This window comes from Rhinatrema bivittatum, chromosome 6 (assembly GCF_901001135.1).
Source record: "Rhinatrema bivittatum chromosome 6, aRhiBiv1.1, whole genome shotgun sequence".
NCBI lineage: Eukaryota > Metazoa > Chordata > Amphibia > Gymnophiona > Rhinatrematidae > Rhinatrema > Rhinatrema bivittatum.
Window position 1 is genome coordinate 197,099,874 of NC_042620.1, and position 23,568 is coordinate 197,123,441.

General features: G+C 45.1%; 1 protein-coding gene across 2 annotated transcripts in view; it reads left to right on the forward strand.

The window, feature by feature from the left end:
• The window catches only part of SGO2 (shugoshin 2), a 181,829-nt gene that overhangs the window by 43,147 nt on the left and 115,114 nt on the right, over positions 1-23,568 (forward strand). For both annotated transcript variants that reach the window (XM_029606378.1, XM_029606379.1), the window contains 2 exons: positions 9,885-10,060; positions 17,636-17,713. In XM_029606378.1, the coding sequence (XP_029462238.1) occupies positions 9,885-10,060; positions 17,636-17,713 (254 nt within the window). The remainder of the gene's footprint in view (positions 1-9,884; positions 10,061-17,635; positions 17,714-23,568) is intronic.

The following is a 23,568-nucleotide window of genomic DNA, read 5'->3' on the forward strand; positions in this document are numbered from 1 at the left end:
TTTCTACCCATATAGATTCTACTAAGTATTTAGACTCTTGTATGATCTTTATCCTGTTGGACTCTATACCCTTCCGGATATAAAGTGCCACACCCCCACCAAGTTGATCCTCCCTATCATTGTGATATAATTTATATCCTGATATAGCACTGTCCCATTGGTTATCTTCCTTCCACCAGGTCTCTGTGATGGAAATTATGTCAGTCTCATCATTTACTGCTGTACACTCTAACTCTCCCATCTTACTTCATAGACTTCTGGCATTGGCATACAGACATTTCAAATGGTGTTTTTTGTTTGTATTAACAACCTGCTTTTCAGTTGTTAGGGATAATTTGGAAATCTTTAGCTCAGGTGATTTTTTTTACATATAGGCACATGGACTACATTTTGCTTTTATTGGAACCTCTCTGTTGGGATGCCCTGACTCTCCTGTTTCATTAATATCCTTCAAGGATACATTCCTCTAAAACATGCACTGGTAAGTGACTGTCTGCTTTCCCCCTTGTTCTAGTTTAAAAGCTGCTCTATCTCCTTTTTAAAAGTTAGTTAGCCAGCATCTTGGTTCCACTCTGGTTAAGGTGGAGCCCATCCTTTCAGAAAAGTGTCCCCCTTCCCTAAAGGTTTCCCCAGTTCCTTACAAAACTGAATCCCTTTTCCCTGCACCATCATCTCATCCACACATTGAAACTCTGGAGCTTTGCCTGCCTCTGGGGACCTGCATGTGGAACAGGAAGCATTTCAGAGAATGCCACCCTGGAGGTTCTGGATTTCAGCTTTCTACCTAAAATCTTAAATTTGGCTTCCAGAACCTCTTTACCACATTTTCCTATGTTGTTGGTGCCCACATGTACCACAATAGCCGCTCCTCCCCAGCACTGTCCATAATCCTATCTAGGTGATGCGTGAGGTCTTCCACCTTCGCACCAGGCAGGCAAGTTACCAGGTGGTCCTCAATTCCACCAGCCACCCTGCTATCTACATTTCTAATAATTGAATCACCAACTATGATGGCCGGCGTAACCTTTCCCTCCTGGACAGTAGCCCTGGGAGACTTGTCCTCCGTGCAAGAGGACAATACACCACCTGGAGAGCAGGTCCTTGCTACAGGATCACTTCCTGCTACATCAGCCAGCTACATCAACTACATCACCCTTTCTGATCCAAGGCAGCACTGGGGCTGCCAGACTGGATTTGGATTTGGGACTTGGCTACTATGTCCCTGAAGGTCTCATCAATGTACCTTTCTGTCTGCCTCAGCTTCTCCAAGTCTGCTACTCTAGCCTCTAGAGATTGGAGTCATTCCCTGAGAGCCAGGAGCTCTTTGCACCAAGTGCACACATACAATGTCTCACCGGCGGGTAAAAAATCATACATGTGACACTCAATGCAAAAGACTGGAAAGCCCCCCTCTTGCTGCTGGACTGCTGCCTTCAGCTTAATTTTGAGTTCCTAGTTAAGTCTAGGATACTAAGGGAATTGGAATTAGAGTACTTAATTTACAGGTGAATTTACTAATTAATCAGCTAGTGTCCTACAAGGGGATGATTAAACTTTCAATAAGGACTGGTACAATAATATGATTTCGATAAGAGCCTGATTTTTAATGAGAGAGTGTCTCTTGCCTAAAAATCAAGGGTTGAGTGGGTGAGAAAGACAGACATTAGAATTAACTATCTCTGGCTCGCTTATTATCTGAGACACACACAAACTATAAAGAATATATCCCACTATTTCACCTTTCTCCAAACTTTTATAAGTCAAAAGATTTCCCAAAGCTATACTTACCAATCCTCTTTAACCACCATTAAATTGATCTTCACTCAAAGAATTCAGTCCCTGGATAGCTTGCGGTGAACTCTGGACTCCTCTCCCGGGGGATGCTGGGAGCAGTATGCAGATGAGCCTTCCAGTCCTCCTCTTATTTCTCATTCAGCTTTGTGCTGTGTATAAACTAAGAACAATGATAGTTGTCAGTATTTTTTTCTTTTTTATATAGTTTCCTTTCATGTCCCTGGAGGGAGATTTGAGAATTCTTGTGGGGGGGGGTTAGTGAATTAAGAAAATACAGAAAAGAAAAAAAGCTAATAACATTCCTTATTCTTGGTCTATGCACAGCACAAAGTTGAAGGAGAGATAAGACAGGGTGCCGGTAAATAATTTTTCCACATCTTGTCTGACTTGCTGACACCTTATGAGTGTTTGCCTGTTATCATAAGACTTATGTGCTATACTTGTTTCTCTTCTTTTTTGTTATATTGAGAGAGAACGTTCAAGACCACTTGAATCAGGATTAGAAGACTCACGGAAGTCCATAAATATATTCAAAAGACAAGTGCTGGTTTGTTAAAAGGTGCTTTAACTTGCGGGTGTTTAATGGCTTAGTGACAAATATGCAAGTTAAATATCACTTTCCTAATGTGTAGACAGATGGACTCAGGACCAGTGGCTTTATGCTCACCTCCCAGGAGATGGAGCAAGCTAACGTCACAGTATATATAACCCTGCAGTGACCCCAGCTGACCAGTATTCTCCATCTCCAGTAGATGGTGGAGGTACATCTCCCTATGGGGATTGCTTTGAGCTTTCTGAAAGGAGAAATTTGAAATTCTAAATTCAGGAAAAGAGAGCCCCACTCTCCTGCAGTAATATTTTAAGGTCCCTCCCCTAGTTGAGAATTCCTGAGGTGATTTCCATGGTCCTTCAGAGGTGTGCTTTGGTCCAGTAGCTGGGTTTCCCGGTTGGACTTAGCTGCTAGTTCAGCTGAAAGGCAGCATATGCAGGAGGCCTATTGTGGTAGTGACGGCAAATGCCCTCTCCACCCCTCAGCCATAGACAGTTTCTGTACCGTGCCGGTAACTTAAAAAAAAAAAAATAATAATTTTACCTGAATTGGAGACAGAGATTTCAGGGCTTCCTCTGGTCTCTGCGCACTGTGCTGACATTCATTCCTGTTCCAATTGGGGTTGGAACTGGGTAGCCTGGCGGTTGAGTGGCCCCCGGTGGGCTAGGCACCATACTTAGTCTTTTTTCTTGCACGCCGCATGTTAAGCCGTGGTGGCTGGTTTTGCGTACTCTTGTACGTGTTTTGCTGCCCTCTATAGGCCGTCGGTGTGCATGTGTTGTGCACTTGTTTTTTTGGTGTGCTTTTTATGTGCACAAACATTTTTACATGCTTAACTTGGCGCATAGGTTGTGAGTGCGCCTTGCTGTGCTTTCTTCTAGGCGCATATTTTTTGGGTGCATTTCATTTTTGAGCACGAGCCATTCCGATGCACATTTACTGCAGCAATGGTGTCGGTAAGCAAGAAACCTAAGCGTCTTCCTATTTATGTTGCCTATCATATTAGGGCTTCTCAGCCTGACCTGGCTTCTAACCTGTGTCAGCACTGCTCTGATGCTGAGAGAGTTGCCTTTCTTGGGTTTTGCTAGGCCTGGCTCTTCTCATTTTGATGATGGGTTGGTCATAGTCTTGACTGGGGGAGACTCCAGATCTTGGTTCTTCCTTGACTGGCTCCTCCATTGGTGAGGGCAGTTCTGTGGGACCAGCTCTCCAGTTCCTTCTGGTCTTGGTCTGGACCCGGCTGCTTTTTCTTGAGTGGCCTATTTTCAAGGCTTACAAGTCTTTCTTCAAGCACAGTCCTCCACTTCCCTCATTTCTGTCCAGTCGGACCCTCTGTGGTTCCTCCCTCTTCCAGTCCCATGCTTAAGCACCGGGGCTCACCTCTGTTCCCTGCTGGTGTTCCTGACAGGAATCTGGATGGCATTGCTATGAGGTTAATCCTGATTCCCTGGAAGATGGGGAAATTCCTCCAGGACTGGAACCATATTGAACTGTGTTGCGGTTCTTTCATAGAAATGAACTGCCGGCCCTGATTTCCCAGACTTTGCAACAGCTGGGTGTTCCTGGTTTGGATGCTATGTCTGAGCTGAAGTATCCCATTTTGGTTTCCTTACGTAAAGCCTCTTGTCTTTTCCTGGTGATGGATGCCATCCAGGAATTGATTGATTCTGGAATGGGATGCCCCAGAGGCAAATTTTAAAGGGGGTCTGACATTGGAAGGCCTGTACCCCCTGGATCCGGCTGTGAGAGAGTTTGCGTTTTCTCAAAGTGGATGCTCTGGTATATGTAGTTTCTAAGTGGACGACTATCCCCGTAGAGAGAAGAGCGTCCTTGAAGAATGTACATGATAGAAGGATTGAGGCTATACTTAAGCAAGCCTTTGTGGCAGTGGCGATGAATTTACAGATTGCCTCCTGTTGTGTCCTAGTGGTGAAATCTTGTCTGCTTCTCTCTCATGAGGTTGAATCTGGAGGGAATTCCAGGGCAGTTACAGAGCCTGCTCCTGCCTTTTTAGCAGACACAGGCTGTGATTTGGTCCTGACGTTGGCCAGAGGAGTGGCTTCTGTGATAGCGGCCAGGCATCAACTCTGTTGCGAAACTGATCAGTTGACACAGCTTCCAAAGCCAATCCTACCAAGATGCCCTTTAAAGGCTCACTCTCTTGTTTGGGAGCGAATTGGAGAAACTGGCCAGTAAGTGAAGCGAGTCTCCGGTGCCTCGGTTGCTGGTATGAGGGGTCATTTCCAGGGTTCCGGGTGTTTTTGTCCATGAGAGGGAGGGCCTCTCAGCAGACTCTGCTTTTTGATAGGTCTCAGTCCTTTCGTCCCTGGCAGCCCAAGACAGGAGCGGACTGAGGTGGTGGCCCTTACTGAGCTTCCCAATGAAGGTTCGCCGACCCACCTTCTGGAACAGGAAATAGGGGGATCTCTGTCTCTCTTTTTTTTTGGTTTGTTTAAAGATTTTTTATTGTAATAGATTTAGAACAAAATAGCAGTGAGAGTAGATAAAGATCACATAAGCAAGGTGTACATCACTGCTATAGAGTGTATCAAACATCTATCCATCCCATTTTTTAACAAATGTACAGGCCGATACAGTACAGTGCGCTCCAGAGCGCACGGTTAACCTGCCCTTGGACATGCATTTTCCCTTACCCTTTATTCAGTAAGGGGAGGAAAACGTGCGTCCAACTCGCAGCACCTAATAGCGCCCTCAACATGCAAATGCATGTTGACGGCCCTATTAGGTATGCCCATGCGATACAGTAAGTAAAATGTGCAGCCAAGCTAGTTTCTGCTGGCACCGGGAAAGTGCTCAGAAAAGCAGTAAAAACTGCTTTTCTGTGCACCCTCCAACTTAATATCATGGCGATATTAAGTCGGAGGTCCCGAAGAGTAAAAAAAAAGTTAAAAAAAAAAATGTTAATGGGCCGGCAGCTGTCGGGCCGAAAACCGGACGCTCAATTTTGCCAGCGTCCGGTTTCCAAGCCTGTGGCTGTCAGATGATGGATGAGCTACTGACTGGTGACGGAGACGCTTGCCTCCTTTATCAGCTCGCTGCCAGCGCGGGGCGTTGTCCAGCTTGGAGGTTGCAGCCATCTTTGGTGTTTGAGCTGTGCTTGTTTGAATGCTTCAGCGGCCTCTGAGAGGGTCTTTACCTGATAGGTGACTCCTTGTGCCTGAAATTGCAGGCCAAATGGAAAGGTCCAACTGTAGCGAATGGTTAAGCCTCTAAGACTCGTAGTCACTTCACGAAAGTCAAAGCGCTTCTTGAGAGTGGAAGGCGCTAAATCTTGATAAATACATTATTTTGCTACTTCACTTCCTTGAGTTGTCTCGCTACCTCATAGATCTGCGTTTTCTGTTGGTAGCTGTGAAAACAAACGACCAGATCTCTAGGCTGCTGTTCACGTCGAGATCCTAGGGCCCAATGTGCCCTTTGTAGTCTGATCTCCGAGGGCTGTGGGATCTGGTCAGTGACTGCCTGGTTACTGAGAGAGAGAATGTGAGAGCAAATTTGTTGCGCTGTGGTGTGCGCGTCTTCAAAGCCTGCAGTGTCGGGTACTTCGCGTATGCGCAGGTTACAGCGTCTGTCCCGGTTCTCAAGGTCTTCAATTTTTTCAGCCAATGAAGAGACCTCTGTTACGATGGTTGTCTGCCGGGTATTTAGTTGATTTATAGCCTCTCCATGGCTGTCGACGTGGGTGCCTAGTGCGGCAATATCCTCCTTCAATTCAGCTATCGCCGCCATGATGTCTGATTTATTCTGCTGCATGTCCGCCTGCAGCACCACGAACCAGCTCCAAATCTCCTCACTGGTGAGTGGCTCTGGGGTTGAGCGCGGGTCCTGCGTGGCGGGGATTCGGGTTGCGTCATTTGCATCGTCCCCTGAATCTAAATCGAACTCCGCCTGATCGCCAGTATCTAGGCCCGAGTTCGGCGGCAATTTCCTGTAGGAAAACTGCTTCAAATCCGCGGTCCTGCGTTTTGAAGTCATTTTTTAAGGTAGTCTATTGACTTGTATCTTCTTCACGGCAGAGGGTTGATTTTGCGGTGAAAAACTGTGATATTTCGGGTTTATCAGCTTGTGGAGATCGGAGCTCAGCATTCAAGTGTCTGCTTCCATCCGATGTGCAACAGCGCCCCCTGTCTCACTTTTTTCTGAGGTGGGTCAAGATCACTTCGGACCAGTGGGTCCTGGAGGTGGTACACGAAGGGTATGCACTGGAATTTCGCAGTATTCCTCGGGACTTGTTCTTGGTGTCCCCTTGCCATTTCCTGCAGAAGAAGCAGGCAGTGGAGTTCATGCTTCAAAGATTCCTCAGACTGAGGGCTGTGGTTCCGGTGCCCACGTTTCAAAGTATGGGGCAATATTCCATTTATTTTGCTTTTGCTCAAGAAGGAGGGCTCCTTTCGTCCCATCTTGGATCTCGAGGGTCATTCGTCATTTGAAAATGACTAATTTTCTAATGAAAACCTTACGCTCTGCAATAATGACAATGCAGTCCGGGGAATTTCTGACCACCTTGGATCTGTGAGAGGCTTACCTTGGAAACCAACACTTTCTATGCTTTGCGATGTTGGGGCGCCATTATCAATTTCGGCCACTGCCTTTTGGTCTAGCCACCGCACCCAGAACATTTTCCAAGATTATGGTAGTGGTAGCGGTGACCTAGCGAAAAAAAGGAATTCTGATGCCACCCGTATTTGGATGACTGACTAATTTGGGCCAAGTCTCAGGAAGAGCTGCCTGGTGACATCCAAGGTGATCTCCTTATTGCAGGAGCTTGGTTGGGTGGTGAACCTGACCAAGAGCAATGTTCAACCAATCCCAGTCATTGGAGTATCTGGGGTCTGGTTTGATATGGGACAAAACAGAGTTTTCCTACCGGAAGTTTGGATCCACAGATTGATGTCTCATGGGTGTCAGTTGATGAACATCATATGCCTGATGGTGTGGTCCTCCCTACAGGTAATCGGCTTGATGGCAGTTACCCTGGAAGTGGTGTCGTGGGCAAGGGTGCATATGTGTCCCCTTCAGCGCGCTCTCTCGTTGGAACCCACAGTCTTATTATGTGGTTTGACTTCACTTGCCAATGGAAATCTGCTCCTACGTCCACTGGTGATTGCAGGAGGATCATCTGAGAAAGGGAGTTCCCTTGTTCTCTCTGGCCTGGTTGGTACGACAGATGTAAGACTCTACTGTTGGGGGGGGGGGGGGGCTCACTGAAGTTAACAGCCCAGGGGTACTGGAATGCCGAAGAGTCCCGCTGGAACATCAATTGCCTGGAGGCCCGGGCAGTTCAGCCACAGGCTGCAGAATCAAGTGGTTCACGTGATGTCTGAAAATGCGACGACAGCCTATATCAATCGCTAGGGAGCAAACGAGCCAGGAAGTGTCAAAGGAAATAGACCAGCTGATGGAATAGGCAGAAGGTCATCTGCAGATGATCTCGGCTTCTCCCATTGCAGGAAAAGACAATGTAAGAGCGGACTTTCTCAGCAGGGAGTGTGTAGACCCAGGAGAGTGGTGTTGTCAGCCGAAGTATTTCAGCCGATTGTGGATTGCTGGGGCCTTTCATTCCTAGACCTACTGGAGACTTCTCGAAAAGCAAAGGTTCCTCACTTCTGCAGTTGCAGGAGAGAAGTCGATAGGAAAAGATGCTCTTGTACAGGTCTGGCTGGAAGACAGATTGCTTTATGCCTTTTCTCTGTGTCTCTTGCTGGGCAGGATCGAAGGCTACAGGGGTCTAGTATTCCTGGTGGTGCTGGACTCGCCCAGGTGTCCATGGTTTGTGGATTTGCGACTGCTGGTGGAGGCTCACATTCATCTTCCATCGCACATAGATCTGCTGCAGCAGGGACCAGTTCTTTACGAGGATCCGACTTGATTCTGTCTTACGGTTTGGCCCTTGAGAGGACTCGCCTGTTAAAGCGTGGTTATTCCTCTTTAGTGATTGCGCTTGCAAGTTCTCCACTTCCTTGGCTTATGTGTGGGTTTTGAGAGTTTTTGCTGCCTGATGTGAGGAGCGGGGTGTTCTTCCTCATTCAGTTAAGATCCCTTTCATTCTGGATTTTTTGCAGGACAGATTGAATAAAGGCTTGGCCCTTGCCTGTTTGAGGCCTGGTGAATGGTGTTTCCTTCTCTTATCCTGACGTGGCCCTTTTTTTTTTTTTTTTTGAAGGGCATGAAGCACCTTAGGCCTCCCTTGAGGGCACCAGTTCCATTGTGGAGTCCTTGGTGTTGGACTTTTGGTAGACCTTGTATTCCGATCACTGCGTAGCTTTTCCTTACGGTTGTTGACTTTGAAGACTGTGTTCCTGGTGGCTATATGTTCTGCAGGCCTCGTTTTGCCAGGAACCTTTCCTTTGGGTGCCTCCGGGGGTGCTACAACTGCATACTGTTCCATCCTTCTTGCCCAAGGTAGTCTCGGACTTTGATTTGAATCAGTCCATCTCTTTGCCATTCCTAGATAAGGGCAGGGTTGCGGAGGAGTTTCGCCTTTTGCGCTCCTTTGGATGTTAAGCGTCTTGCTGTGGTATCTGGAGGACACTGAGTTTTTTCGAAAGATGGATCGCCTATTTGTTCTCCATGGCAGGAGTGAGTAGGGCGCTCTGGCTTCGCAGGCTACCATAGGTTGTTGGATTAAGGAGGTGGTCACGGCTGCGTATGTGGATGCTGGAAAGTTGTTACCTACTCAGGTTAGGGCTTATTCCACTATGACTCAAGCAGTGTCATAGGTGGAGGTTAGTCTGTTGTCTCCTCCTGTCGATATCTGCAGAGCTGTGACGTGGTCCTCCTTACACACTTTTTCCAGATTTTTATCGCCTGGATGTACAGGCCCTGAAGGATGCAGCCTTTGCATGTGCAGTGTTGACTGGACTGCAGGCAGCTTCCCATCCTGTTGGGGAGTAGCTTTGGTACATCCCACTGGTCCTATGTCTCTGTCTACATGCTAGGAAATGGAGAAATTACTTCCCTGATGATTTTATTTTCCTTAGTGTAGACAGATGGACCTAGTTTCCTGCCCTCGGCTGCTGCATGAGTGTGTCAGTCATCCTTTGGGGCACTGGGAACCAAGGGGTACTGGTTAGTGTTCATCCAGTCCCTAGTTTGGGTACCTAGAATCTTATGCGAGTTCAGTGTTTATGGTTAGTTGAGTACAGTTCTGATGATCTGTTTTTAATCATGTTTTTTGCTAGTCTGTCCACAGTTGCTTTTGAAAGAATACTGGCAGACTGGTGTCACTGCAGGAGTATATATACTGTGATGTCAGCTTGCTTCATCTCTATCTGCTGGCAAGGGAGCATAAACCAACTGGTCCTCAGTTATCAGTCTACACTAAGGAAAACAAAATTATCAGGTAAGTTTTCCATTTCTTACACAACCACTGTGAAAAGAAAACACTGAGAGTAATGATGAATAAAAGCTAGTATCCAAATAATTGCTATTTTTACTTCTTGTGGTGGTGCTTGGATGGGAAGGAGAAGATTCAGAAATTTATACCCAAATATGTATTTCCTGTTTTTCTTTCTTCCAGATAACTCTGCAAGTTTTAAGATCTCTTTGAAACATAATAATAAAGCACTGGCACTTGCTCTGAGTGCGGAGAAGGAGATGTCTCGGAAATTAGAGATTGAGAAAATGTTTCTTCAGAAAGAAGTAGATGCGCTACATTTTCAAAATGCTATGCTTCGACAAAACTTAAATATTGTGGTATGGTATTGCTGCTTAACTTTTCTTTTCTAAAGCTCTATTATGGAAGAGCAGTGTCTTAATGTAATATGTGTTATTTATGGGGGACCATATATGTGTGGTATCCACTTTGAGTGAGGATGATAATTTGGTGCAAAGGAGGCCACTATTAGCATGACTAGATTATATTTAGTGTCATTAATGGACACTTTCAATCTTGTAAGTTTTAGAACAATCATGTTTCTCATGTCTGTGTAAGAGTCACAAATTAAACTTTTTAATGCAGCACATCTTAACTTCTGTAGTAAAATCATAATATAATTTAATAAGACAAAATAACCATTATTAAAGCTTGTAAGGTATACCTTCAGTAATTATAACTTTCAGTGGATATGCAAAAAGCTGTAAATGGTTACCATTCACCTTTTTTCCCCTCCATTTTTTTTCTTTTATTGTGCCTGTGTGTCTTTTTGAAGAAGGGATGCTTTCTTTTTGCCTTCATTTTCAGAGTGACGACTGTTTCCATTTTCAGATTTGTCTATTATCTTTGGTATCCTTTTTTGCTCTTTCAGTAAAATTAGTTATATATTCCATTTGCTATTAGAATTTTTTCCGTTGATAAAAGGGTTATTTAGCCATGTTGTCTGGGTGATGTCATCTGATTGTCTCAAAGCGGAGCTTTCTCTCTAAGCTCAAAGTCTTTTTGTCTGCGGCTGCGCAGCTACTTCCTGCGCGTATCAAGCATTCTCCTAAGTTTTGTATTTTCCGTGCTTTGCATGGATGTGTGGGGCTATTCTCTCTACTTTCTCCTCAATAATAAAAAAAACAAAAACAGTTAATGTGAAAGTAGCTGAAAATGTCTCGGTAATTGCATAAAGACCATTATTTCAAGGAAGGGCAAGTTAAGGGAGTTGGCAGCTTCCTCTCCCTTGGCAAGCCCAGCCCAGGGAAAAATCGAGACTTTTTTTTCAGCCCAGCTAATAAGAAACCTCCCGAGGGAAGTGCTGCAAGCCCAGCAGATGAGCCAAGGCTGGACTTACATGCTTCACCATTGTCATTAAGCCCGGGAGCACCAGCAACCCCATCCCCTCCCTTCCAGGCTTCTTTACAAGAAAGTTTATCTTATAAAAACATTGATAAAATGGTTGGACCTTCTGGAAATTTAAGTATTTTACCTCTGGAAACCGGAGAAAAGAATGGGAAAGCAGAATTAGGAAAAGAACTGCCTTTGAAGGGAAAAGTGGATTGTCCCCTCGGTAAACACACTGCAGTGTTAGATACTGAGGAGATAGAACTGATCAACATAACTCACATGAAGCTGGAGAAACCTTCAACAATTACATTAGAAGGTATCTGGACAGCAATTACTATTCTTGAGAAATCCATATCTAAATTAACAAATGTTACAATGCAGATGAATGAGAGGGTAGTGAAAACTGCGAACTCTTGAAAAGGCAGAATGAGCAATTGGTTGAATATGAACTCCGCAAACAGTCGGAGAAATCTAACTTACTGGTTAGATTTCTCAGACTGTTTGCTGAGTAGGCTGTTTCGACCTCTTAGTCTTCGACGCCCCGATGTGTTCAGAGTGATGTGCTCCGCAGGTGCCTTCGGCGCTGAGTTGTACGCCGATGTTATTTAGGCACCGCTGCATGCGTTCGATTTAGATCCGAGCGAGGAAGAGTGTCTTGCTCGATCTGGATGTGAGGTCTTCAGTCCTGGGGATGTCTGCATTGATCCTCCATCTGCTGCTGGAGACTGAGCATAAGATCCTGACTTTTCTTCTTTCTTCTGGCTCCTACCATTTGTGCATCTACTTGATCTGCTAGTGATTTCATCTCCAGAAACTGTTTCCTTCTAAATTGTGTCACTTTTGCTGTATCTGGAAAAATCCAGATTTGATGGTTATAACATTTTTCAGTTCTATTTCGAAGAAATAGTCTGAGAACAGTATCCCTATCAGAGGGAAATACAAACTTTACCAAAACAGTTCCTTTCTTTCTTTTCTACTGTCATCTGTAGTTGTCTCAAGTATATTAGATATATTTAAGGGAAATGTTTGTTCCTCAAAGTAGTTGAATTGATATAATATACCTTAACTGGGGGGGAGCCCAAAGTCTTTTAAACACGTCATTCATGTCTTTCTTAAATTGGTCTTGCAATGATATAAACCTAACCAAAGGGAAATTAATCACTCTCAGGTTTAGATATTTAGACTCATTTTCTAATCTCTCCATATTTTTTTGCTTGTATCGCCCCTCCCTGTACTATATTAGCTTGCACTTTTTGCAATTGAGAGTTTCTGTTCAAATTCAACCAATTGCTCATTCTGCCTTTCAAGAGTTTTCTCATTTTTCACTACCCCTCTCATTCATCTGCATTGTAACATTTGTTAATTTAGATATGGATTTCTCAAGAATAGTAATCACTGTCCAGATACCTTCTAATGTAATTGTTGAAGGTTTCTCCAGCTTCATGTGAGTTGTGTTGATCAGTTCTATCTCCTCAGTATCTAACACTGCAGTGTGCTTACTGAGGGGACCATGCTTCCAAATGTGCCAAGATTTCTCCTAGTCCCTCATCAGGCAACGGAGTCTCTTTGAACACTGAAGCATTTTCAAGCTTTATTGTACAACCAGATCTGTCACCATTGGGAGATATGGTGAAATTGCCATCTCACAATCCCTTCTCACAGTTGTCTGATCAGGAAATGGAAGACTAATCACCAGTGGAGCTGGCCACTTCACCAGAATCTAGTCAGTTCGAAGGGGAACACTTACTGACCCAATGTCACCGCTCCCCTTCTTTACAAGAATTCTTACTGGACACGCCAAAAATACAACTATTGGAACCTCCAGCGCCTAGATCTACTGCACCAAGAGAAAACATCTTAAAAACAGCAATACCTTTCTCTCAGTGACACAGATCCACATCTCATCGATCTACTAGCTCTGCGTCCTCGTTGGAAAGGTCTCTGTCGCCTGTCAACCTTCATTACAGATCAGCGGCGGTTGAAACACTGATACAAATAACTTCCATTTTGAAGTACTTTTTTGGTGATCTACCTGCTCAGCAGGAGACGGAGACCCCTACTTCCTCACTTCAGTCAGAAGCAGGTCACATCTCTGACCACGCTCCTTCACCTTCAAAGCTGAGTATTAACCCGCAGGCCTCCAACAGCCCTCCAGTCTTGCCAATAATATTCATATTTAAATTAACTGATAAGTCCCCACCTTCTTTCCTGGAGGACTCAATGGGCATCCCTTTGGATCCTCCAGAAGAACTTGCTCAACCATCATCTCCCCCAGAGGACCTAATTTATTCTAAGTTTTTAGAAAAAGGTGGGAATTCTACTAAAAACTGAAAATAGAAAGCAATTGCAGAATATCCCAGGATGCATTTCTAATCCCTTGAACAGAAGACCTATTCTATGCCTATCCTCCAATTCTGCTCTTATCTAGAACAATGCAGAAATGTATGTAGGACAAGGCAGAAATCTACATATAGCTCCGGCATGGCCGAGACAACCGTGGTTTGCCTATCTAATACAATTCTTGACTCAACCTCCAAGGTTTCTAGGAAACAGCACAAGAATTCTAACCCAGGAGAGGGGGGAATGCTCATTCATTGGATGCACTCCTCTCTTCAACTAACAGCATGGAGATTGAGCAGGCGGTATTAGGCCATATCCAACTGTCACCACAAATCATGGAACTGTTAATAGCAGCCAGGAAACCGTCCACAAGAAAGAACTACTCCTTCAAATTGAAGAGAGATTCTAATTGTTGTGTCCAACGGAGCATTGATGACTTCACGTGAATATTGTCCTTGATAGTCTAATGAGGGCTCCCTTTGAACCTATGGAGTTCTCTTCTTTAAAACACATCACTTGGAAGGTACTCTTCCTGGTAGCAGTCACCTCTGCCAGGAGAATAAGTGAAGTCTGGTAATGTAATTATCCATATCTTCAATTCCATCACGACAGGGTCCTACTATGGACTCTCCTGTCCTTTTTACCAAAAGTGGTTTCAGCTTTTCAGTTAAACCAATTTCATTACCAACCTTTTTCCCTAAACTTCACACGAATAAAAGGGAAAGAGAGCTATACCCATAGACTGCAAGAGAGCCCTTGCATATTACAAACAGAGAGCTCAAACAGTCAGACGTACCTCACAACTTTTCATCTCCTTCAACCTGAATACCCCGGGAAAAGCAGTTAAAAAAAAAAAAAAAAAAAAAAGACACTGTCAAACTGGATAACACAATGCATCCAATTCTGCTAAGATTCCCTAGTGCTCAAGGATCCAATTAAAGCACATCATGCTAGAGCAACAGCAACTTCATTGGCACACTTACATAAAATTCAGTTCAAGAAATCTGCAAAGCAGCGACAGTCATCAGTACACACTTTCACTTCCCATTACTGTCTCGACCAACAATCAGCAGCGGACAGTGCAGTGGGATTAGTGGTGTTGCATCACGTCCAACGGAAATAATGGCTGTCCACAAATCTTAGGTTGCTTACAACATCCACAAATGTTATACTATAGCAAGCAACCTTCAGCTTGGGACTCCCAGACAGCATGGCTAAATAAGCCTGCTTATCGATGGAAAAAGCAAGTTTGCTTACCATAAATGGTGCTTTCCCTAGATAACAATGATGATTTAGCCATGCATCCCTTCCCACCTCCCTGGACAGTCATACACTACCGATGCATATCTGCTTAGTAATCAACTGAGAGGAACGCTTATTACACATGGGAATTTGCCGCACAGCCGCAGATGAAAAGACTTCCTGAGCTTAGAGAGAGAGCTCTGCCCTGTGACAACTGAATGATGTCACCCAGATGTCATGGCTAAATCAGTCATCACAGGGCGGAGCTTTTTCTCTAAGCTCAAGAAGTCTCTTTATCTGCGGCTGTGTGCCTACTTCCCACGCGTAATGAGCGTTCCTCTCAGTTGATTATTAAGCAGATATGCAACGGTAGTGTATGACTGTCCAGGGAGGTGGGAGGGGACGCATGGCTAAATCATCATTGTTATCTAGGGAAAACACCATTCATGGTAAGCAAACTTGCTTTTCTGTTTTTTTAATCTTATTTTTACTCCTGTTTAATCTCCTCTGGTCTCTGCTGCCATGTATCCTTGGCATCACTCTTGGGCCAGCATAGGTGACTACAGTATCTTGCCTCCCTCTCCAGGCCTGAGCACATCACTGCTGCTAAGTGCCCCAGGCTTGATTGTCCTTAACAAATGGTGGATCCAGATCCAGTTGAGCCATGGAGCCAGCCCCATCTTGTCCCATTTTACATTGCTGAAACAATTTTCCTTGACTGCAAGATGCTCTTAACATTTCTGCTGTAATCTCTTCCAGTTATTTCATCTGAGCTCTGGTAATCAAGAATGTAGCCCCCATGCTTTGGGTAATCCAGCTAAAATTGGGTGCAGGGAGCACACTTGGTCCCAGGACTTAGTCCTCTTACAGTCTCAACAGCCCCAGGGCATGGATTCTAGATTTAGGAGAGAGGCTGAACCTCCAGGGCCCAATGTGTAAGGGGGAATATTTCTCTGTGTACTCACTGTTTGAACTGGCTGCCAAGTCTTTACTACGGTATGCTGGCCACTTGAATGGAACTTTACTGAAACAAATCATCTGACGACCTCTCATTTAATTTTGAAAAACAAATCCAAATGTAGCTGTTTCAGTCCTGTTCCTCAGAGTGAGTGCCCCTCAAGGTGGCAGGCTCTAGGGGGGGGAAAAAAAACCATCCAGGGAGTGGAAGCCAGGCTCCTAATAGGGTATCTGAGTCTCCTGTTCTTCTATGATGTTTCCTGGGACCTCTCCAGTAGACTGTCCCACATGCAGCAACTGACAAAATCCTAAACCTCTTAACCAGAGAAAGAATAGTGGACAAAAATTCCTCCAGCAAAAGGAATTAAAATCTTCCCCAACTCTTCTCTGTAGCAAGCAACTGCTGGCCCTCCATTTGTTGTAGGATAGGAACCACAGCCCTTTTTCCTGACCACCTCTAGGCTGGGGTGGGCAGGGGGAGAGAATCCTCAAAGAGATAGGACCAGAAATCCACAATCCACTTCCAAATATAATTCACTGAAAAGCTGCTCTGATAACGCTGAAACACTTTTCCAGACTGGTTGGATACTAGACTAGGGATAAGTCTCTTTCCCTCCTCCCAGATATCTGGTTGTGGAGCCTGAAATTGGAAGACACAACTAGAACTCTTCTCTTCCTGTAGAATCTAAGCAAGTTCCTACTCTCGGCATTCTTGGAAGAGGTGCTGGTTAGGAATGGTATGCTCCCTTCCTCATTTCCTACTCAAAGCCTGAGCTAGGGAGATCTCGTGGAGATTTAGGGGTCTCTGCAAGAATGTACTTGTTTAGTGTTGTGAAGAAAATTGGCAAGCAAAGGAAATGTAAACTAGTTAAGTCTTACAAAATAGCAGCTAGGATGCTTTTTCAGACAAAAATGAAGGTATTTAAAATAAGTAGTTTTTCCTGTCATGTTTCTACACAACATGCCAGTTTTTGCTGAGAACCTTTTAGGGGCAGTCATAACATTGCGCATTATTTACACAAATTTTCAAAGTGGACTTATGTACATAGGTCTGCTTGGAAAATTGTCTCCACAAAACTACATGCACACAATTATGCCTGTTTGGTGCATGCAGTTTTATTTCTGAGAGAATTTACATGCATACTTAAAATCTAAAAGTAACCTGGTGAGAACTAACCCTTCTCAGACTGCACCCTGTGGAATGCCTCTCCCCTATGCACTTAAGTACATACATATTGGTTGTACAGTTGGGGCCATTTCTGTGGGTAAAGCATTACTTTACTCACAGAACTCTTCTGTGAGAATTAGCTTATATTTAGAAAAAAAAAAAAGGTTTTCTAACCTTTTCTTGATTTTTCTTTCCCCAAATTCATTCTTTATCATGTTCTTTCTCATTGTCTATGTGTAAAACATTTTCTTCTATCTCTTACTGCAGTCACTCTCCCAAAAATGTCTGTTCTCTGAAGTGTTTTCTTTCTCCTTCCCAAACATAGGATCTCTAAGGAAGTGGTAGGCATTGTAAAGTTGAATAGTTGGTGTGGATGGGCAAACTAGATAGATGTGTAAAATGACAGCCTGTCTATTCTCAACTTCTCTTCCTACTCTCCAGTCTCTGTTCATGCCTTCTCTCCTTCCTTTTTCAGCATTTCTTATCCTCTCATCTATTGCCAAGTGATTGTTTTTATATTGTGAACCACATGGTGCTGGCAGAGGAAGAGAGCTGCTGTTGGAGAGAGGCAATGGCAGAAATGCAGGGCAAAGGATGTATTGGTGCTGGGAGGGACACAGCAGAAGTTTGAAGTGGTAAAAGGGAGGCATTGGTAGGTCTGTGATTCCAAAGCGAGGGACACATTTTGTGAAGTTCTGGTCAGCTGATGGTTCTGTCTTTTTAACAGTAAATGTATGATGTATTGTGGTAACTGACAAGTTACCAAAGCTTCCTCATGCATCTAACCTCAGAATTTAGTATGTACTTGTTTGCACTATTTGTTTCTAAAATGTGCGCTTTAATGCTTTGCCTGCAGAATAAAACCCTTAAGGAAATGCATCTATTTATGAATACCAACTTGACCACAGCTATTGAAATCAGCAGCTCTACTGAGGTAAGATTTTCTTTTCAAAATATAGGTGAGTGATAAATGTGGAGTTATTTTAATATTTCTTAGCTTCTAGTCAGATGAATCTAGAACAAGTGGGTTATGCACATCTAGCAGCAGATGGAGACGGAGCAAAGCTGACATCACAATATATATATTCCTGCAGTGACATCAGCCCACCAGTATTCTCCATCTCCAGCAGATGGTGGACGTACATCTCCCTACTGGGAATTTTCACGTTTTAGAAGGAGAAATAAAAGGAAATATAATTCGTCCCGCCCTCCAGCGGTGATACTAAATGGTCCCTTCCCCAGTTGAGAATTCCTGAGGTGATTTTCATGGTCCCTCAAATGAGTGCCTTGATCAGGTAGCTGGTTTTCTCAGCTGGCGTGGACTTAGCTGTTAAAACAGCTGAAAGGCAGCGGGTACAGGAAGCAGAGCGTGGCAGTGATGGTATATGCCCTCTCCCCCCGCAGCCGGAGACAGTCTTTGTACTCGGCCGGGAAAGGCCGAGCTCAGGTAAGGCTTAAAAGAAAAAAAAAGACAAAGACAAAGAAGAAGGTTTGTTTGTAAGGCTTTCCCCCTTCCTCTGGTCTCTGTGCTCAGTGCATCGTTCCAACGTTAACCTCCCTCAGGGGCGAGAATCAAGGGACATGGGCAGCCTGGCGGATTAAGCAGCCCGTGTGGACTAGGCTCCACTGTTAGGCTTTTCTCTGTGCACCACATGGTAGGCCGCGGCGATGTTTTTGCATGCCTTTTCCTGCGCATTAGGCTGCCCTCTTCAGGACCATCTGTGCATGCAAATGTGTCTGGGTATGCATTCAGGTTGTGCCCCTTAGTTTTTGGGCGCTTACTCAAACACCTGCTTGGGCATCCAGGTGATAGCGGCTTCCGTGTTAGGCACACACTTGGTTGTGTGCACAATTAGGACCACATTGGTTGTGTCCTTAAGTTTGGAAGGGCGGAAGTGCGCCTAGCCTTGGGATGCCTAAATTTTGGCCACATATATATTTTAGTGTGAATTCAGCTGGACGGACTCCTTCAATCGCCTGTTACGCGTACTGACAGACTGATGGCACCTGTGGCTAAGAAACCTAAGCACCTTTTCCTCTGTGCTAGCTGTTGTTCAGCCATCTCAACCTTGTGTGCACTCTAACTTGTGCCAGCTCTGCTTAGAGGCTCAGGGAGAATTATCTTTCCCTGATTTTACTAAGCCTGGTTCTTCCCAACCTGACTGCCTGGGTAAAGACATGTCAGGAGGGTCGACAGAGGAAGGTAGCTCAGTGGGCATAGCACAGGTGCCTTTTGGTTTTGGCATGATTCCTTCTGCCTTTTCTTGGGTAGAATTTTTTTCAAGGATTGCAATCCTTTCTTTAGGCGTAGTCCTCAGTCTATTCCAATCCTGACAGATCAGTAGCAGGTGGTGACCTCTTGCCCAGTACTACTGTTAAGCACCGAAGTACACCTAGATTGGCAATAGGTCCTCCCGATAGGAATCCAGACACGGATGATGAGGCCGATCCTCACTCTCTGGAGGATGGGGAAATTGCTTCGGAACTGGAATTGTATAGTCTATGTTGAAGTTCTTTCATAGAGATGAGCTAGCGGCTTGATTTCCCAGACATTGAAGGTGCTGGGAGTACTGAGGCAGATTCCTTGTCAGAGCCAAAGAAAAAAAATCCCATTTTGTTTTTTTGCTTAAAGCCTCTTGTTTTTTCCCTGTTTATGGAGGCCATTCAAGAATTGTTCTTTAGTGGGGTGCCCCAGAGGCTAATTTCAAAGGGGGTCGGGTTTGGAAGGCCTGTACCCTCTGGATCCAGTAGTGAGAGAGCATTTGCTTGTCTGTGCCGACTCCAAGCGGATGACTGTCCCCGATGGAGGGAGGCGTGGCCTTGAAGGATGTGCATGATAGAAGGATTGAGGCCATCCTTAAGCAAGCATGTGAAACAGTGGCAATGACCTTGCAGATAGCTTCTTGCTGTTCCCTGGTGGCTTCTCTTGTTTTGACCTCTCTCAGGAGGTCGATGAATCTGGAGTGAATACCTGGGCAGTTAGGGAGCCAACAGCCAACTTTTTGTCAGATGTGGGCTGCGATTTGGTCCGTATCTCAGCCAGAGGGGTAATTTCAGACATAGTGGCCAGGTGTTCATCATGGCTGAGAAATTGGTCGGCCAATGCGACCTCCAAGGCTAACCTTACAAAATTGCCCTTTAAAGGCTCGCTCTTGTTTGGGAGTGAGTTGAAGAAACTGGCTTGTAAGTGGGGCAAATCCTTGGTTGCCGGAGGATAAGAAGCAGACGTCGCACGAGAGGTTGTGCCAGGGAATCCAAGTGTTTTTGACCCTACAGAGGAGTGACCTTTCAGAGGACTCAACCTTTCAGTAGGTCTGTCTTTTCATCCCAGGGAGGTCCAGCTGGACCTCCCAATGAAGGCTTGCCACCCCCTCCGGAAGAGGAAATAGGGGGCGTGCCTCTCTCTCGTATCAGAGGTGGGTTGAAATCACATCGGACCAGTAGGTCCTGGAGGTGATACGAGAGGGATGTGTGCTGTTTTGGGATCCCATTATCAGTTTCGGGCACTGCTTTTTGGTCTGGCCATCGCACCCAGAACCTTTTCCAAGGTTATGGTGGTGGTAGCAGCAGAGTTCAGAGAGGATGGGATGCTGGTACATCAGTATTTGAATGTCTGGCTGATTCGGGCCAAGTCTCTGGAAGAGAGCTGCCTAGTGTCCCGCAAGGTGATTCCCTGTTGCAGGATCTCACCTGGGTAGTGAATCTGTCCAAGAGCGGTTCTTCAGCCTTCTCAGTTGCTAGACTATCTCAGTGTTAGATTTGACATGAAGCAGAGCAGGGTTTTCCTGCTGGAAGCTCGTATTTAGAAGTTGATGGTGCAGGTGCATCTGTTGATGAACACTATATGCCTGACAGTGTGCTCCTATCTACAGGTACTCAGTATGGTGGCAACCCTGGAAGTGGTGCCATGGGCAAGGGCACATATGCATCCACTTTGGCGCTCCCTGCTGTCTTGTTGGAAATCCACAGTCTCAAGACTATTTGATTCGGCTTCACCTGCTGATGGAAGTCTGCTCTCAACTCCAGTGGTGGTAGCAAGCGAATCATCTGAGACAAGGAATTACCCTGACATTGCCAGATTGGTTAGTACTCACAACTGATGCGAGACTCCAAGGTTGAGAAGCTCACTGTCAGGAAATAACGGCACAAGGATGCTGGAATCCAGAGGAGTCTCTCTGGAACATCAATCGGCTGGAAGCTTGGACGGTCCAGCTGGCATGCTTGCAGTTCAGCAGCAGACTGCAGGGTTGAGTGGTCCGAATAATGTCGGACAACACAACGACGGTGGCTTACATCAATCGGCAGGGAGGAACCAAGAGCTAGCAGGTATTGTAGGAGATAGACCAACTTATGGAATGGGCGGAAATGCATCTTCAGGTAATTTTGGCGGCACACATTGCAGAAAAAGACAATGTAAGAGCAGATTTTCTCAGCAGAGAGTCTGGACCCAGGAGGATGGGTATTGTCAGTCGAGGCATTCCAGCTGTTAATGGATTGCTGGGGCCTTCCATTTCTAGACCTGCTGGTGACTTCTTGCAATGCAAAGGCTCCTCGATTATTCAGTCGCAGGAGAGATTTGAAGTCCTTGGTTATCAATGTTCTCATGCAGGTCTGGATGGAAGACAAGCTGCTGTATGCTTTTCCCCCCCGTGGCTCAAGTTGGGCAGAATAGTTCGAAGGATCCAATGTCACAGGGTGGTAGTGTTCCTGGCGGCACAGTATTGGCCCAGAAGACCATGATAAGCAGATATGTGAAGACACCTGGAAGAGACCCCCTTCGTCTTTCACCACACACGAATCTGTTGTAGCAGGGGCCTGTCCTTCACGAAGATCCGACTCCGTTTTGTCTTATGGTTTGGCCCATGGAGGGCTCGCTTGTTGAAGCTTGGATATTCTTCTGTGGTATTTGCCACCATGCTACAAGCTCAAAAGTTCTCCACTGCTTTAGCTTATGTGTGGGTTTGGTGAGTATTTGAGATGTGGTATGAGGATTGAGGTATTCTTCATTCAATTAAGATCCCGCTCATTTTGAACATTTTTCAGGATGGGTTAAATAAAGGGCTGTCTTAATTCCTTGAAGGTACAGGTTGTGGCTCTTGCAGTTACTGGTTCCTTTGTGGAGTCTTAACCTGGTGTTGGATTTCTTGGCCGAACCTACGTTTTTGACCGCTGCGTAGCCTTTCCTTGCAGTTATTGACCTTAAAAACAATGTTTTTGGTGGCGATATGTTCTGTGTGTCAAATTTCCGAGCTGTAGGCCTTGTCTTACTGGGAGCCGTTCCTTCAGGTGACTCCAGGAGCGATACAGCTACGTACTGTTTCTTCATTCTTGCCTAAAGTGGTCTCAATTTTCACTTGAATCAGTTTACTTGCTGTCCTTGGATAAGGAAAGAGATGCAGAATATCAACTGAGTCTGTTGGATGTCAAGAGACATATCTGGATCATCTGTTTGTCCTTCATGGTAGAGGAAAACAGGGCGAACCAGCTTCGCGGGCTACAATAGCTCGCAGGATGAAGGAGGTGGTCACTGCCGCATATGTGGATGATGAAAAGCCGTTGACTACTCAGGTTAGGGCTAATTCCACTATGGCTCAGGCAGAGTTATGAGCACAGGTTAGATTGTTGTCTCCCGTCAACATTTGCCGAGCTGTGACATGGTCCTGCTTACCACCTTATCTGATGCTGAATGTGCAGGCCCAGGAGGACATAAGAATATGCCATACTGGGTCAGACCAAGGGTCCATCAAGCCCAGCATCCTGTTTCCAACAGTGGCCAATCCAGGCCATAAGAACATGGCAAGTACCCAAAAACTAAGTCTATTCCATGCTACTGTTGCTAGTAATAGCAGTGGCTATTTTCTAAGTCAACTTAATTAATAGCAGGTAATGGACTTCTCCTCCAAGAACTTATCCAATCCTTTTCATAACACAGCTATACTAACTGCACTAACCACACCCACTGGCAACAATTTCCAGAGTTTAATTGTGCATTGAGTGAAAAAGAACTTTCTCCAATTAGTTTTAAATGTGCCACATGCTAACTTCATGGAGTGCCCCCTAGTCTTTCTATTATCCGAAAGAGTAAACCGATTCACATCTACCCGTTCTATACCTTTCATGATTTTAAACACCTCTATCATATCCCCCCCCCTCAGCCATCTCTTCTCCAAGCTGAAAAGTCCTAACCTCTTTAGTCTTTCCTCATAGGGAAGCTGTCCCATTCCCCTTATCATTTTGGTAGCCCTTCTCTGTACCTTCTCCATCGCAATTATATCTTTTTTGAGATTCGGCGACCAGAATTGTACACAGTATTCAAGGTGCGGTCTCACCATGGAGCGATACAGAGGCACGTGCGGTATTGATTGGACCGTGGGCAACCCGCAACGCTATTCGGGAGTAGCTTGGGTACATCCCCACTGGTCCTGAATCCAGCTATCCACATGCTAAGAAATGAGAAATTACTACTTACCTGATAATTTCCTTTTCCTTAAGGTGGATAGATGGATTCAGCTTCCCGCTCTTGGATGCCGAATGATTGTGTGATGATCTTCCTGTGTGGCTGCGTGTTCCAGGGGATTACTGGTAAGTGTTCATCCAGTCTCTAGACTAGTATGCATCCGTTTTTGCCTTAGTTCAGTGTGTCTTGTTGGTGGCGTATATAAATGCTTGTCTGTTTTTAATCAAATTTTTGCTAGTCTGTCCACAGTTGCTTTTGAAGACAATATTGGCAGGCTGATGCCACTGCAGGACTATATGTACTGGGATGTCAGTTTGCTCAGTTTCCATCTG